Here is a 17,679-nt window from a genome sequence, read left to right as displayed (position 1 = left end):
TGCTGGAGAGGAAAACACAGGTGCAGGATATGAAGCAGGGATTATGAATTAGAAATTGTTTTCTCCTGGTGTTTATGCAGTTTGCCTGTCCCTTTGGTGTTATTATATCTACTGTGAAAATTTAGGATAACAAAATATAAATGTTTATAAAACCACTTTAAGATTTAAAACATGGTGACATGGAAATGCAAAGGGGAGCTATAAAGACCGGATGAACCCATTTATTAATTTAAATACGTGTTCCTGTCTGTTATTAAGAAGTGCACAATTTCATTTGTACTGTATCTGGACGACCACAAATCAGCGATAACCAATTCAAAAGTAAATGCCCTTGCTTTAGGTGTAGAGGCATTCACTGTAATCAGACCAACATTTTCACTTCCATTTGAATTTTTCAGTTTAAACGCGATGTGCCCTTGCTTTTACACAACAGGATTCAGGAATTAAAGGTTTGGCTCTTTAAAAGCCGTCAAACAGGCACACGGTCCACGAAGCAAAATCTCGGGGAAGTTCGTGCGCCCACACCTGGGAAAGCTGAGATGCCCTTCAAGAGTTGAAGATGGCGTTTCCATGAGTCAGGTCAGAGTTAACGCGCTACCTTCGCTTCAAAGACTGGATTCCTTTCAGTGTATTAGTCATGATGTTTTGCTGACCGAGAGTTGGAACTCTGTATGAGGGCGGGTGAGTTTACATTCTGTCCGCTCGTCATCCTCGTAGTTGCTAACACGCACAGAAGACTTCTTAAAAAACGCAAACTGGACTGAAAAAACTTAGGGCAGACAAGGAGCAAATCCTGGGCGGGTAGTGGACAAAGCGGTAATTCCTCTCACCTTCTTACAGGAATTGCCTCCACCTGTAGTAAGTACGTCTCCTAAGGAACCACACTTGGCACTCACCTAAGCCTGAGACTAACAAGCTTGGTTCTTCCCTCTGACTCGCAAAGGAAGCGCTAAGGTGAACACAGCTGCCGCTGGCGCGGAACCGTCCCGCTCTCTGAGGCTGCCTTTTGATAACCGGAGGGACAGATTTTCGTTCCCCCTTTCAAAATGCACCTTGCAAACGCAACACGAGCGCGGCTAGGATCTCGGGAAAAGGGAGGAGGCAGATGGTTCGGGGGAGTTGGCCTCGGCGTGCCGTGGGTTCCGCGGAGCCCGGCGCGCGGGAGGCTCCCCGGGGCACTGACTGCTGCTCCTGCCGGTGCCTCCTTCTGTCCGCGTGCGTCCGAGTCTGGACCTGGAGAGCGGCCGCGACGGTGTCCCCCACCTGCGGGCTGGGCTCGGCCGGACGGTAGGGACGCCGACCTGGAAGGAGCGCGCGCGCGCGAGGGAGGGAGGCGCGGGGAAAGCGAGCGAGGGAAGGAGGCAAGAAGTAAGGAGCGGTCGGGGTGGAGAAAGCCGCTAGAGCGGATTTGAGGCCCGGCCGGGCAGCGCCCAGCTTTTAACCTGGGCAGTGGAGGCGGGGGGAAGGAACGAAAGGAAAGGGGAGGTGTGTGCGGTAGGGGTGGGTGGGGGGAGTTGGAAGCAAGTGACATCACAGCAGGTCAGAGAAAAAGGGGCGAGCGGCAGGCAGAGAAGAGTAGGGCTTTTGGCACTAAGAGCTCTTGCCCGGCCTGCCCCGGCAGGGACCTCGGTGCCCCCAGAGACCATGCAGAGGTCGCCTCTGGAAAAGGCCAGCGTCGTCTCCAAACTTTTTTTCAGGTGAGAGGGTGTCCAGTTGAGCTTTGGAAGCACACGTGCCCAGGAAAGAGTAGGACGCGTGTATGGGTTGGGTTTTGGGGAAAGAGGATTAGTTGTGTGTTTTGTTTTTTTTTTTTTTAAAAGGTGCCGTATCATTCATTGTTATGGAGGAGAAGTAGGATTTTGTGGAATAAGATAGAAAACATTAGGAAGAGATAATAAACTGAAGCTCTTAGCTTAACACTGAAGTTTTAACTACTTGCAACTGAAAATCATCCTCTCAAGACCCAAATGTACTACTGTGCAATTGTTTTCTTGGATTTTTCTACGAAATTTGTGAATTATAAACTTGTTAGTAACAAATACTTAAATTTGGCCTCTATTTCCCCCCTCTCTTCATGCCTTTGAAACTTAGAAATCTTGGTTCACCTACAGATGCCATGCCTGCATGTAATAGGTGCTCAGTTGACTGAATTTTGAACGTTTTTAGGGGAGAAATATAAAGTGGGTAGTATGTACTTAAAGTTTTTATTGTTATGATACTGAATATATCTAACAAGTATTTGCCACAATTCCGTTATTCTTTCTTTTAAGAATGAGCAAATCCTTTGAAATACCTTTTTTTTTTTTTAAAAAAAAGCCAATTTTACAAGCTATAAATTTTAAAAGAGGGGTCAGAATTACCATGGAAATGTGAAACCTTGGGAACAGATACTGAAGTTAAACCCACTGACATTTAATCAATTGTCCTCTTAGCGTACTTTGCCTGTGATGAGCCATAAAATCTTGTGAACTTCATCTAATGAGCATTTAAAAGTTCAGAGTCTTAGACAAAGTATAATTAGATGTAGCATTTCATATTTGAAGTGTTCTTTGGTTATTGTATCTACTTTATTCCTGTTATACTTGTATGAATGAATGAATAGGTATATTCATATCTCATGGGCTATTACTTAATTCATAAGTAGCCAGTGAATCAGCATACTTAGGTATCAGAAAAGCCAAATACATAATAAATACGTCCATATGTGTATGTGGGGAAGGAACTTGGCTTTCACATCTTTCTAATATTTTATTCTCTGAATGGGCAGCAAGCACTGAACTCAGGTGCTAAGGAGAGGGCATAGGCCACTGAAGGAGAGCTCCTCCCTGTGGATGGGAGAGAAGGACTTTACTCTTTGGAACTGCCTTTGGGGTTGGTGTTTTTAGCGCCTTTTGTTATGTTACTCCATCTATACAAGTGGGATTATCTGTTGATCTGTTTTCCTGTTATTTATGAAATCAGAATGTTAATTGGCATAAATTGTAGCTATTTTAGTAGAGCACTTGGAAGAATCTAAAAGCCATTCTGTCTAAAAAATGCAGTTTAACAAATTCAGTTTTGAGAAGAATGCATACCTCATGGCTATGTCTAAGTTCTAAGGAACTTTAGCTCATTGTTGATTTAAGTTAGATCATTGTTGGTCTATCAAAGTATTTTCTGTTTTTAAAACAGATCACCCTATACACTTTAGTTTTAAAAATGCTCTCAGGTGGATTTGTTTAAAGGTAAATATTATAAAGGCTACTAAATTTGTTAAGAGGATACTCAGTCCTGTTCTTCAAACTACTTTATAATAAGTTGCTCTAAGAATAGGTATATTTGAAAAAGTTTGGGTCTTACTATTTATAGGAACTGACAATCACCTAAAGCACCAGTGATTATAAACTTCCTCCTGGGTTGTTGTTCTGGAAGGGTAAGAAACTTGTTTTCTGCGTTGGACTATACAATGCTGGAAGGCTTTGGATTCAAATTTTTTTCATTCAGATCCCCAACCTGCTACTTAGTAGCTCTGTGACCGGAGGCAAGTCCCTTAACATCTCTGTTTTGCGTGACTTGACTTGAAAACTTGTAGACTAATGGGACTGATGTCTTAAATGTGTGCAAGTCCTTTAGTCCTGTCTGACTCTTTGTGACCCAATGGACTGTAGCCTGCCAGGCTCCTCTGTCCATAGAATTCTCCTGACAAGAATACTGGAGTGGGTAGCTGTTCCCTTCTCCAGGGGATCTTCCCAACCCAGGGATTGGACTCAGGTCTCCTGCATTGCAGGTGGATTAATAGTCTTGAGCAAGCAGGGAAGCTTAATTTATTGAGAAAATGCATGTAAAGTAGTTAGCCTAGTAAATGTTTACTGCTATTATTACTCTTATTAATTACCATATTTTAACATCCTTTACTGTGTACTTTGTTTATATAAATATTCATCTTTGTCAAAATAAGTTTGTGACAATCCACCTGCATATGCAATGAATGGCCTAGATGAGAATTCAGGTAAAATCCCATCTAACATGGCCTTACCAGACACACCAGACACACAGGAAAAAAAGTCATATACTTGTGTAATATGTTGTTAAATGTCTTAGAATTTAACTTTTTGAGTATGATCCAGTCAGTTTCAGAGTCATAAAAGAGTACAGCCGTTATGGGCTGGGTTATAGATTATATTAAGTATCTCTTTTCTTGTCTGGATTTTGTTATTAGAAAGATAAAGTTTAGGAAAAATTTAAATACTTTTGTTAATTTTGCTTGAGTTTTACATCAAGTATGAAATTTGAAAAATACCTGAAGTGCCATAATGCATAAAATAATAATAATGTTATAATGTCAGTATTATAGACATAATCCAAAAGATAATTTCACTGCAAAAATTCAAATAATTTGTATCTTGGAGACCAAGTTACATTAGCATAAAGCTTTTATGAAATACAAAGGTTTTTTAAACTAGAGGTGATAATATTTGCATAGAATTTATAATTTATATACCAGTGCAATTGATTTACAAATGTTTCCAGGAGAGATTATGTTTTTCATTTTTGAGCAATTTGTCAAGTTTACACTTTCTAGCAGTTTGTTATTCTGTCCCTTCTCCTATGCCCTGATTTTCCCATATTCTCTTTAGATGTTATTGTGTATCAAGCGGTGCGTCAGATGACACAACTTGAATTTTGATCGTGGTTTTCATACCAGAAGTCTGGATCTATACTTGAGGAATATACCCGCAGAATCCATGTATACAATGCCACAAATTTCTTACAAGATTGGATTTAGGGACCCCAATAAATTCCACAGATGATTCTCAAATAAGACCAAAAAGTAAACAATGGTAGACTCAAAAAAGTGTAAAGATGTTTAATCATAATTTGTTAACAGTCAAGGGCTACTTAAGTTTAGGTATTATTCAAAAAATATATTGCAAACTTTAAAGACATTTCTTAATGAAGAGAAACATAAGTGCTTTAAGCAACAGAAGATGATTATAATAAATAATGTAATCAGAGACCCATAAAGATAACAGTTTTGAAGAGGACCACACCTATTTGCTTATATGAGTTACAGTGTGCTTTGAAAAAAATCCATTACAATGACTTTATATTTACTTTCTGCAAGGCATGAGGAAATCTGAAATTATGGCAGAGTCATCAGTATTTTTGCAGTTTGTCAGGGGAATTTATAGAAATTTTGCCAAAGGAGACTAGTTGTCCACTCAAACAAAGGCCTGTTCCTATCCTGATCAATATACATATAGTATCTCGGGTTTGCCTCTGAGACAAGGCTTAGACTATCCAAATGTAAAGAAACAGCTGCATGAAACAGAAGGCCAATATGAGATACACAATTCATATTGAAATAGACAGCTGCTAATACCACAAGTTCATTTAGTCAATCAGTGGGCAAACACCATCCAGAGAAGACAGCCCGGGTTTCCTATACATTCTCTTGTCTTTGTCTCTTGAAGGAATACCACTTTGGGAACAGGGGCCCCTCCCTCTTGAACAGTGTTGCCTGAACACTGACAAATGTTGACTCCTTACACCAGTCCCTTAAAATTCCTTTCTATCCATCTGTTTTGCTAATCATGTTCTTGTGATACAGATTTTTCACTTGGGCTATGTGTCCATTTTGATCGATTCAACTCTCAAGAGTTCTTGAAGTACCTCTTTTGCATGATATTACTAAAGTATATATGTTTTAGTATATAAAATGTATGTGTATATATGTGTGTGTGTATATATATATATAAAATTTTCTTTTAGTTCATTTTGCAAGTTTAAAAAATTTGTCCTTGGTTATGAAGTATATTCCAATAGTTTTTATGTTAGTTCAAATTATTACTTAACTCTCTGGGAAGACTCATAACACATAACATACAGTGTAACTGTAATTTTCTATTCCTTGTTAAAGTGAGAAGTGGAATCAGTTTTCTTAACTGCTTCATCAATATTTTATGTTTGATGTGACAGTCAAAATATCCTCTAGAGGCAACTGATACACTGGGGAAATCATGGTTTTTCCCTTGTGTTTCCTAGGAAGAAGGAGAACTTAGTGTGATACTATTCAATGCATAGATGTTAAAACTTGTTTAAAAGGCCCTTAAATGATCCTGACTATAAAATGTGTTTTTATTGTCAGTGTCGCTTCACAGGAACCTGTAATTTCAGTGATAGAGCTACAATATAAATATAGGATTGCAAAACCATCAGGGAAGGGTGTTAACCATTTAGCATGCAGCTGTGTGTTGTTCGTCAAAACTTTAAAAACACCTCTGACTCAGTAGCAATTTTGGCAATTTTGATTCCACTAATTCCAGACGCATCTTTGTAGGGCTCTTCCCTGGAGCAAAATCCCTGCGATGCAATGATCAAGAAGGGAAAACAGATTATGATAGATGTCTGGTTGTTTGGGGACCCAGACTGAAGGCTTACTTTATAAATATGTTAAGTGGGTTATCACAAAGCAAAACATTACTATTTCAGGTGCTTCTCTTCAGCTCCTAAGATTTTACCCTGTGGCTGTTTGAAAGTAAAATTAGCCTTACAAAGCGGCTTTGCTATTGAGCCTGAGAGTTTAGGCTTCTTGTAGCAAGAAAACTGTAGAAATTCAATTAACTTGTTTAAAGTAGAGAATGAATATATTCTTACAGGGTCCTGAACTATCTGTTTTCACTGCTGTATCCAAGTTACAAGACTTGTCTAGTTTGCTATTCTTTGTGCAGCTCTGTTAGCTTATTACTATCTTTTAACATCAAGGACTGTTTCATATTGTAAAGTCCTGGATGTCAGGGCCTTCTGTGACTTGTTTAATAGAGTATTCAGAACATTTCAAGACTCCTGCATGTAGTGGTTCAGTAAATATTTGTGATGATGATAATTCCATGGTGATCTGTGAAGACTTACAGATATTGTAGATTGCTGACATTCAACAGTCCTGTAAAGGAACATTATTCTGAAAAAGAGATGTCAAAGCAAAGCCAGTAGAACCCTGGGCAGATTTTTTTGAATACTTAGACTAGCTAATCTATGAAATATTTCTTATCTCCCTTTGTAACCAAGCCTTTGCTTTGTGTGAAGACCTGCATGCTAATACCTTGCTAATGAGATCAAGAAATAGATTTGAATATTTTTGCTAAGTCCTTGTGGTTAGTATTCTTAGCTCGCAAACTGGACAGCTGGGCTCTGTTATAATCAGAGAATTCTCCCTTAGGTTGCTTCAAAGGACTGAGTCAGAGCAATACTTTCTCTGTAGGTTATGATTCAGGGCAGCTTGGAGGACGCCTTATTTCATGAATTCACCACCTTTCGTATTCTCTGCGAGGCAGTATGAATGTTGAGGTGGACAAGGAAGAAATTGGTGCTGTCTTCATGGAATGAATTCTCTCTAAGCCAGATTTTCAATGGCTTATAGCAGCTGTCCCCTGGACGTTCAATCCAGTCTTAGACTGGTTAAGGAAGCCTTGTTGCAGGAGTGACTAAGTTGATACCTAAAGGCGATCGTCCAGATAAAAAGGGTTGGGGAGGGTCAAGAAGACTGTGAAAACTGAAGCAGCAGACTATGTGTAAGATTGACAGCAAGACTGAGCCTTCAAAGGAGTCAAAGAAGTTCCCTGTAACAGGAGTCTAAGATGTGTGACAGAGGTTTGTGGGAGTTGGGTCTGAAACTGTGGCAAGGGCCAGATCCAAGGGGCTTGGTGAACTTTGTCTGGGCTTTATTATACTGGAAGTGAAAAGCTGTGGATTCAAGCAGGGAAGTGACATGTCCAGTTCAAAGCTGTTGCAAGTTTGCAAAAGAAGTCAATTGGGATAGAGAAAAAGAGATGGATTTGAAAGACATTAGGGGGTAAAATCAACTGGTTTGGCAATTGGTTAGATGTGGAATGTGAAAGAGAAGAAGCAAGGATACTGCCTAGATTTGCTGACTTGGGTAGCAGTGGGTGATGGTGCTGCTTGCTGAGTGAGGAGATACAGTTGGAGGAGGCGACTCAGAGTGGAGGTGAAGGTCTATGCAGACTCTCAGTTTCTCTTGAAGATAAAAAAGGAAATAATGCATTTGGCTCAAGGCCAGGTAATGTGATTGTGTGAAAACATTGAAGTGATTTAGAGCTTTAGGTAAGAGGTATTTGGATATCTGAGATGACAGTAAGCATTGTAAATACTTCCCTCACATTGTTCAGTGAAGTCCAGGGTGGTACCTAAGGAAGAATTTAAAGTGCCCACTTTTTTGGCTTCATTGTGATATGGAGTCACCAGAGAGTGTGTCAGAAACAAGCAGCTGTATACTAAGGACAGCACTGGTTAAATTCTACTTAGAATTCTCCCACTGCTTTACCTTACAAACCCACCCACTGATAGATGAAGTGCCCTCACCTCACCCTAACTGAACACCTTTAAATAGTGGTTTTTACACAGCTGATTTCTGTGATCATAGACATTTAAGAAGGTATAAAAATCTGGGACTTCAGGTATTGTCTGCGGTGTGTTGTTTTTGGTGTGTTAAAGAAAAACAGTTTTGGTGTGTATTGTTTTTTGGTGTGTTAAAGAAAAACAGTTTTCTGGAATATAATCTGAAAAAAATAAAACTAAAAAAAGTAATGCACTGATCATTACCCCAAAAAAGTATTTCAAAATTACACAAATATATGATGTAGAATGTGAAAGCCCATGGGTAACACTGTGGCTCCAATATATATTTTAAAGTCTAATTTGAGGCATAATACACTATTAAATTTTATTAACCTGAAAAAAAGATTCTCATATGATTACGTACCATTGTTTTATGTTAAAACTTTGAGCTGTTAAAGCACACAGCTTTCTTTCTTAGTGTTGTCTACAGAGGTACAGCTGCCTTCTACCTAACTTCACACCCAGCCCCAACACCTGGTGAAATTCTTAACTGAAGTTGATAACTTCAAAAGGCATCTAAGAGTTTTTTCATCTATTACCAGTCAGACCATTCTGTGAAAATTAGGCTTGATAGGCAAAATCCTAGAGGTGCTGACAGTTGGGTTTCCAGAAGATTCAAGGCCAGACATTGAAGCCCAGTATTGGTTCTGGGAGAAATAAGAAAATGAAGCCACTGCTGACTGGAATTAGCAATCTTTGTTCTAGAGGCAGCATACTGGAGAAACTTTATAGTAAGTGTTCTTTGCATATTTTATTTATTTTAAGCATCTCTATGAACTCTGGAAAATAGAATGACAACAAAGCTGTACTTTTTTCCAGCCAAAATCTATTATTATACTTTCAATCAGGGATTGGCAAACTTTTTTTTGTAAAGGGCCAGATAGCATATAAATATTTTCAACATTGTGGGCTACGTGGTCTCTGCCATTGTGGGAAAGCAGCCATAGACAGGATGCAAACAAATGGTCATGACTGTGTTCCAATAGAACTTTATGGACCCTGAAATTTGAGTTTCATATAATTTTCACACATCATAAAATATTTTTCTTTAAAAAATTCTTTTACAATAAGCTTGAAAACTTACAGCTTTAAAATTACTTAGTTTAAAATAAAGATCTAGAAAAAAATTTCAAGGCTCATTTGTAATTAACATTCAGTATGTATTCAGTAATTGAGTAATTTAAAAAGTAAAAAATTTAGACATGCAAAATGGACTTCTCAGAAGAGAGAAATAATAGTTTAACATTAGATATTATTAGATAATTTCTTAGAATAGTTTTGTCATGTAGGAACCTAGTGACCATTTCTTCTTTACTTCTCTTTTGCTTATATTTTTTATGATGTATCCTTTAATGTATAGGCTCTACCTTATCCATCTTTTGGTACCCAGCACCTGTCTGACTCCCTGCTGAATTGTAGGTTCTTTAAAATATACTTGTTGAATGGATAAAACTTGACTAATTCAGTTTATTGTGCTTCTAAAATTTAATTTTTGATGGAAATGTAAAAATTGACCTATAAATATGAAATTTTAAAAAACTTCCCATTTGGATTTTCTGAAGATATAATGTCTAAATTTTTTATTGATTTAGAAAATTACTAAATAAGGATCATCTCACTTAATAAACTTTTCTAAAGTCAACAATGTAATTCCTTGACAGTAAAACTTGTGTGATGTATTTAAAAAATACTTCCTATGAAATGTAAATATAAGATCATTACATTTAGAAATGTGTATTGGATTTAGTCTTTGAACACAGTCTTTGGATCCATTGCGGTGTTAACTTGTAACTTGGCAGCCTTTTTGAGGTCTCATACAAAGTTTTGCTGATTCAGTAGTTTCTGTTGCTGCCAAGGGTAACGACATAACTCTTGTCTTTCCTGAGTCAGTCTGTCACTCCAGCCACCCTTAATGCTGAGTACAGTCTGAATCAGATTCTGGGATTAGTAGACATGTATGTTATTATTAAAAAAGCAAGGAGCCACTAAATCTGCTATTAATGAAACTTTGATCAAAGATTAGTTATTCAGTTGAGAAAGAAGTCTAGCTAGAAACAGGATTAAGAAATTATTTAGGTAAATACTTATGCTCTTAAAATTAGAACCCTTTCATAAATATCAGTACTTTCCATAGCTTTAGATAAGTGTGTCTCAAATTGCCAGTCACCTGTTCAAAAATATATTAAGATCTATCTATCTATGAATAATATATTTTACATTAAACATGCAGTTTCCTAGGTACCACTCCATACCAACTAAATCCAGAATCTTCAGGAGAGGTCAGCTATAGTTTTTTTTTTTTTTTTTTCCCATTTCAGGTGATTCTTTTTTGTGTGCTAAAACCCAAGTCTTTAAATCAATCTTAAAGTGGGTTCAAATGACCAAACTAGTGCTTATTAACCTTAATGAAAGATGGGAAAACTACTGATTTGAAGATGAAAAATAGGATTCTCCCACATAATTATGAAATGTGGGATATGGAGGTGATTCCATCTTCTCCCAGCTCCACTAAACTTCTCTAAAATTCTTTTTTAAAATTTTTTTATATTGAAGTATAGTTGATTTACAGTGTTGTACCAGTCTTTGCTATATAGCAAAGTGACTCAATTATATATGTATATACATTCTTTATTGTTATATTATTTTCCATGACTGTTTATCACAGGATTTGAGTGTAGTTCCCTGTGCTACACATTAGGACCTTGCTGTTTATCCATTCTAAATGTCATAGTTTGCATCAACCAACTCCAAACTCCCAGTTAGTCCCTCTCACTCCCTCCTCCCTCTTGGCAACCACAAGTCTGTTCTCTACGAGTCTGTTTCTGTTTTGTAGATTGGTTCATTTGTGTCATATTTTAGATTCCACATATAAGTGATATGATATGGTATTTGTCTTTTTCTTTCTGACTTATCTTATTTAGTATGATAATCTTTAGTTGCATCCTAACATTCTTCTTTTGTAACCTTAGGGTCCAAGGAGGAGAATTTTGAAAGTTCACATTTTTTCGGAAGTTAACAAGAGATGTCATTCAACTTGGCACAGAATTCAAAGTTTTCTCTTAAACAGTTCTTAAAATCTTTGAATTTTGCCACTCGCCTACTAAGTACTTTCTTTGTGCCAGAGATTATATGTGTTATCTCAATGAAATCTTCACACAGTGTTAAAAATATGTAGCTTACAAAGATTAATAAAGTGTTTTATAAAAGGTCACCTAGCTAGTTACTGTGAAGTCAAGCCATGAACTTAGATCTCTAGAACTCTGCTTTTAACTAGTATATTTGTTGTTATTGTTGTTTAGTCACTAAGTCATGTCTGACTCTTTTGTGACCAGTATTTTATACTATCCAAAAATCTCGAATGAAATTGTTAAATTATATCATTTCACTTAGTTTGTTTTCTTAATTTTCTTTTCTCTGAAATTTATTTTTTAAATATACATTAAAAATAATATTATTTAAATAAAGCATTAGACTCAGTTCTTGGAAGCATGCCCTCTCATTGTGTTTTGCAGAGGTCTATGTGACAAGCTACTTAAGGAGGATAGAGATGAAGAGAGGAGGGAAGGGTATTGTTGTAGGTTAATGAGGTTTAAAAAATTCTATATGTCCAGTTGAAGATTGAAAGATGTGGTCAGCGAAAAGCATGTCAGTAGCCAACCATTGTTCCATGGAAACAGCTCAGTTTTATAAAACTGACCCAGACTATACTTTTTATCTTGATTTGTTCCATGCAAGTACTAATCATTTACTAATCATCTCACTTCATCTTTTTCACTTTCCAAATCTAGCTTCCTGTCTTCTTCCACTGTGTCAAACCTAGGCTTTCTGCTGAGTTTTTGTATCTACTCTTCTTACCTTACCAACTCAACCCCCTCTGCTGAGTTCCAGAGTCAATTACTTCAGTCTTCCTCTCACCACCACCCATTCTCCTTGGTGTCCTGCTCTCATCACCAATCCCTGGTTGTCCATCATTTCTGTCATCTGTTTCTTTATATTTACTCTTGCTCTATTTCCTGGGGCTGAAGGAATAGGCAGAGTCACCTGTCAGATGGTTCTTCAACTTGATGTTTGACGCTTTGTATATATATATAAACCTTGGAGTTTTCTAGTGCAGGGGGAAATTTCTTTTATAGTTTTTTTTTTCTAAATACATTTTATCAGTGAATTCAGACTTCAAATGAACTCTTCCATGGAGCTGCAATGTATATAAATAAAAGTGACAATAAAAGACAGTAAGTCCTCCATAAATACAAATTTATAGTTAACCTCCTGCACCCAAATAAGGGCTGAAATGATTAAGTAACATTTGCATGCTCTTTTCTTAGTCATGTACACTTAATGCTTTTCACATTATACTTCTGAAACAGAGATGCCTCTTGTAACTGATGTCAAAAGAAACCTGTCAGCCATCAGGCCTAGGAATAACTTGTAGTTATTAACTTAGCAATTCATGGAGGATAGAACTGGCTCATTGGAAAAGACCCTGATGCTGGGAAAGAATGAAGGCAAAAGGAGAAGAGGCAGCAGAGGATGAGATGATTAGATAGTATCACTGACTTCAGTGGACATGAATTTGAGCAAACTCCGAGAGATAGTGAAGGACAGCGGAGCTTGGTGTGCTGTAGTCCATGGGGTCGCAAAGAGTCAGACACAACTTAATGACTGAACAACAATATCTGTAACCTCAGCTGATTATTTGCATTGCTTTTACTCCACAAGGTTGACTTTGAACTTAAATTTAGTTTCTTGCTTGAAATTTCTTGAGAAAGATTACTCTGTGATCTGATTTTAAAAGAACAGTTAATATTTAGTCTGAAGTTTGTCTGGGATACCAAGGACTAATTCAAGTAGAAGTTGCCCAAGCTCAGCACATCACTATACTTCGAAGTTATACTGCCTATGGGCTTCCCAGATGGCTCAGTGGTTAAAGAATCTGCCTGCAGTGCAGGAGATGCAGACAGACATGAGTTCAGTCCCTGGATCAGGAAAATCCCCTGGAGGAGAGCATGACACCCCCCTCCAGCATTCTTGCCTGGAGAATTCCGTGGGCAGAGGACCCTGGTGGGCCCCAGTCCATAACGTCGCAAAGAGTCGGACATGACTGAAGCGACTGAACACACACATATCCTGCTGGTGAAGGTGTTGTGAATGCAATTGTCATGTAACTTTATTCATAACTTTAAACAGTCAAGAGTAATTCAAAAGAATATTTTTTATCTGAATGTGAAGAAGGCTTAGAAGAAAACTTTATGATACTGAAGAAGAAAGTGGTATGTAATAGTGTGAATAAGTATATAATATTGAAAAAATTAAACTGTATATTTAATGTAGTAGGATTTTTTTTTGAAAGGCTATTACTACAATGATGATGAGTCTTGTAATTAATCAATGTCACCTTATTGTTGAGTAAGCATGGTAAAGTATTGTAAAACCAAGATAATATCATATGCTTTTTGTTATCTTTCCCTCGGGATTGCACAACTCTCTATTATGCTGAGATGAAGCCTTGTGTGAGCAGGTATGCCAGAGATAGGATGGGCTGTAACTGAGCTTGGTTCACATGTGTCTGCAGTGATATGCTCACTGATGCAGTGTGGATATACCCAGTGACAGATTGTAATATGTTTAAATAGGTTCAAAGAGATGTCAGGGGAAGCTTTCCTACGTAGTGGACACTAAATTGAATTAGCCTTGAACTCCAGGATGATGATTGGATGGATCCAGTGTGATAAAATTTTCATATAACACATTTGGGAATGTGTGATGTTTTCTGTTCCTATTTTTAAAATAATAAAACATAGTTTAAAATATTGACATGTCAAACCAAAAGTTGGTGAACTTCAGGAAGTATCACAGAGAAACACTAGGTGTTGGGATCCATTGTTTGAAAACCACTGAAATAGTTTTTCCCTCATATTGGTTGTCATCAACGACCTTCCTTTGAGTTGTCCTTTCACCTATCCTATACTCTTAGAAAATGATCTCACATTTTACTTTGTCTCTATCTTTACTGTCAACTCTTAGTAGCAGTGTATAAGAGAAGAAACAAGTAGTTTGGAATCAAGAAGAACCTGCTGGAATCCTTGCTCTGTGACTTAAGTGTCTTACCATCATACTCTTTTAAGCCAATGTATTAATTGGCTATGGCTGCTCTAACAAAGTACCCAGAACTGAGTGGCTTTGACAATAGAAATGCAGTGTCTCACAGTTGTGAAGGCTAGATGTCTGACACCAAGTTGTCAGCGTGTGTGGTTTCCTCTGGGGCTGTGAGAGGCTTTGTTGCATGCTCTGCCCAGCTTCTGGTGATTTGCTGGCACTCTCTGACTTGTAGACACCTCACTTTGATCTCTGCCTTCATCTTCACGTGGCATTCTCCCTGTGTGCCTGTCTGTGTTCACATTTCCTTTTGATTTCTAGGAACACCAGTCATATAGGGTTAGGGCCCACTCTAATGAACTCATTTTAACTTGTTCACCTCTGTAAAGATCACATTATGAAGTACTGGGGGTTAGGAGTCAACTCTTAATAGTAACAGTCTTCAGGAGCAGAAAGAGATACGGAAGCAATCTGAAGCTGTAAAATATAATACATGTAGAGGGTTACATTAATTTATAAAATTTTTCATCTGTGATGGAACACAAGTAACATAGGGACAGTGCAGAGTATGTCAAGTGATATGATATGGGAACTGTCAAGGGTCAGAATAAAAGGGACTGATTGCTCTTGAGTAGACTGAAGAATGACTTTCCATTATGAAGTTTTGGTACATCTCCACTGAGAATAAATAGAATGAAAGCCAGACCAGACATTAGAATGTTTTGGTAATGAAGAGTGTTAAAAATGAAAACATTTTTTGAACAGAATTCAATAATTTTGGCTGGAAGTTTTAAGATTGTTGGCTTTAAGTAATGATTCATAAAGGGGTCATAACTGTTATTAAAAGAATGGCCTGTGGAAAACTATCAACATCCTCATGTTTGCATTGCTTTTATCATCGACTTGAAACATATTTTCACTTTTTTTTTTTTCATTTTTAATACATTTGACCAGGAGTAATGACTGGGCAACACCTGTTTGCAGTCATATCAGTGTCCTAACATGGGCTATAAATATGAGGTTTGAGTAATTAATTAGTTAACACATTAATTCATTCAGCTTTTGTACTCACTGCCTTAGGCACTGGACAAGACAAGGAAGATATAAAGATATATATTACATGTACATTAATATGGTAACTTAAATTTAACAATTAAAAAATAATTGAGTGACAGTTATGTGCTATACTTCGTAGTAGGTACAGGGTATATAGCAGTAAAAAAAAAAATATCTCTAAGGTGTTTGCCCTTGGGGAGTTTGTAGTCTAGTGAGTTTGGAGACATGATAGATTGGCAGACAAGCAAATAGACAATTAGTAACAGCTCAGGTGGAGGAAGTATGGGAGCGAATGGAGCACATGGGAGGAAAATTAAATGAATTATGTATGTGAGAGACTCCCATACATAATTCATATGAAATTATTTCAATACATTTGAGATTTTTGGGAGATAGAGGTCAGGTTTTATTTTGAGATAGTTGTTAATTTTTCTTCAGTGACACTTGTTGTTTGGTTGGTGTTGAAACAAAAACAAAAAAATACTGTATCAAATTATGGAAATAGAATCCTTTAAAAAATTAAGAGCCACCTTATTATTAATGGTTTCATCCACTGGGAGCTCCTGCAGAGTTCAAAAAGAAGAGAATTTGACTTGATGTTTATTTTAAAGTTCTTTTTCCTAAAGTGTGTCTGCAAGCAAAAGATTATGACATTTTGAAGTCACTATAATTCTTAATGCCTATAAAATGATTTTCACTAAACTAACAACATTTGTGTTATGATTTCTATTTTTAAGGACCTGCCTGCAAAGGTGACTGTTTTGAACTGTTAAATTGTTTATTAGGTTCAGTTACTGATTCAGTCATTTATTATCCTGTTTTTTGCTATTGGGGGGAAAAAGTAACAGGATATTTTGTGGGTCTTTATTTGCTTAGATATTGCCTAAATGAAAGAAAGATAGAAAGATTAAGTGAAGGGGATTTAAAGTAAGGTTCTTGCAGTAAAGTCTTATTTCCATGATAAACCTTGAATTAGTGGCTGTCTCTGTTCTCAGCTTTGTCTGGCCTCTTTTTTTCTGAGATTCACAGTTGGGATGAGTGAGGGTTCAGCCACAACTTTTCTCTCCTTAACACCTCTTAGGAATTTTACTGTCAGTGCTCCTCTCCTCTAAGTAATATCAAGGCTCTGTTGCTGCCGCTGCTAAGTCGCTTCAGTCGTGTCCGACTCTGTGCAATCCCATAGACTGCAGCCCACCAGGCTCCGCTGACCCTGGGATTCTCCAGGCAAGAACACTGGAGTGGGTTGCCATTTCCTTCTCCAGTGCATGAAAGTGAAAAGTGAAAGTGAAGTCGCTCAGTCATGTCCGACTCTTCGTGACCCCACGGACTGCAGCCTGCCAGGCTCCTCTGTCCATGGGATTTTCCAGGCAAGAGTACTGGAGTGGGGTGCCATCGCCTTCTCCGTATCAAGGCTCTAAGCAAATGAAAAATAACATTAGCATTGCTCCACAACCTCAAGAACAGAATCTGAAATGTAAATCCTGAGTCATACAATGTATCTACAACACTCCCCGCCTCACCAAAGCAGGGAGAAATGAAGATGCTAAATTTATCTTTCAATGCTGTAATTTGTGATTTGTTTTTTAAAGGGTGAAATAATAACAATGGAAGATAATAAAGGGTTAAAATGCCACCAACGACCAAATTTCACATATAGTTTGAAGACGGGAGATCATCTGCAGCTGGGACGTCTGTATACAATGCCATATGGCTCTTTGAATCCTTCTAAAAGTAACAGTAGGATAACAGTGTAACAGAGCATACAGCATAAACAAATTATAGTGATGAGAAGGTTAAGATAAATGAGAAAAATTATAGAATTTGACCAAGCATTTATCTGGCTAGGGAATTCCAAGTGGAACCCGAGAGACCAGCTTCATCATGATTAAATTAAAAATCATCAGCTTTGTCTTCCTAATGTATTGTGTTTGAATGTTACCCTTGGAGGATTACTTCTTAACCACCTTCATCTTAAAACATTTCTGAAGTTGCCACCAACCTACATTTCACCATTCCATCTATCAAGCAAAATAAAGAAGTAAACATCCTCAAACTATGTTGGGTGGAATTATAGTGCATTTAAAAATTTTTTGGGGAAAAAAGTTGCTTTGAGACAGTAACTGGCAAGCAGAT

At 37.5% G+C, this 17,679-nt stretch overlaps 1 protein-coding gene across 2 annotated transcripts in view; it reads left to right on the top strand.

Annotated features, from left to right (window-relative positions):
* Positions 1-17,679, top strand: part of CFTR (CF transmembrane conductance regulator) — a 385,597-nt gene that overhangs the window by 170,575 nt on the left and 197,343 nt on the right. The window contains exon 1 of one of the 2 annotated variants that reach the window (XM_081537842.1): positions 933-1,287. The exons of the other annotated variant lie outside the window; for it this stretch is intronic. Within the exon in view, the coding sequence (XP_081393968.1) occupies positions 1,106-1,287 (182 nt within the window). The 5' untranslated portion in view covers positions 933-1,105. Of the gene's footprint in view, positions 1-932; positions 1,288-17,679 lie in introns of those variants that run through there. 2 annotated transcript variants of the gene reach the window in all.

The sequence above is a fragment of the Giraffa tippelskirchi genome, chromosome 10, assembly GCF_054371585.1.
Source record: "Giraffa tippelskirchi isolate mGirTip1 chromosome 10, T2T-mGirTip1v1.2.pri, whole genome shotgun sequence".
In the NCBI taxonomy this organism is placed as follows: domain Eukaryota; kingdom Metazoa; phylum Chordata; class Mammalia; order Artiodactyla; family Giraffidae; genus Giraffa; species Giraffa tippelskirchi.
Note: the sequence above shows the minus strand (reverse complement) of the source record. Positions and strands in the feature narration are given on the sequence as shown.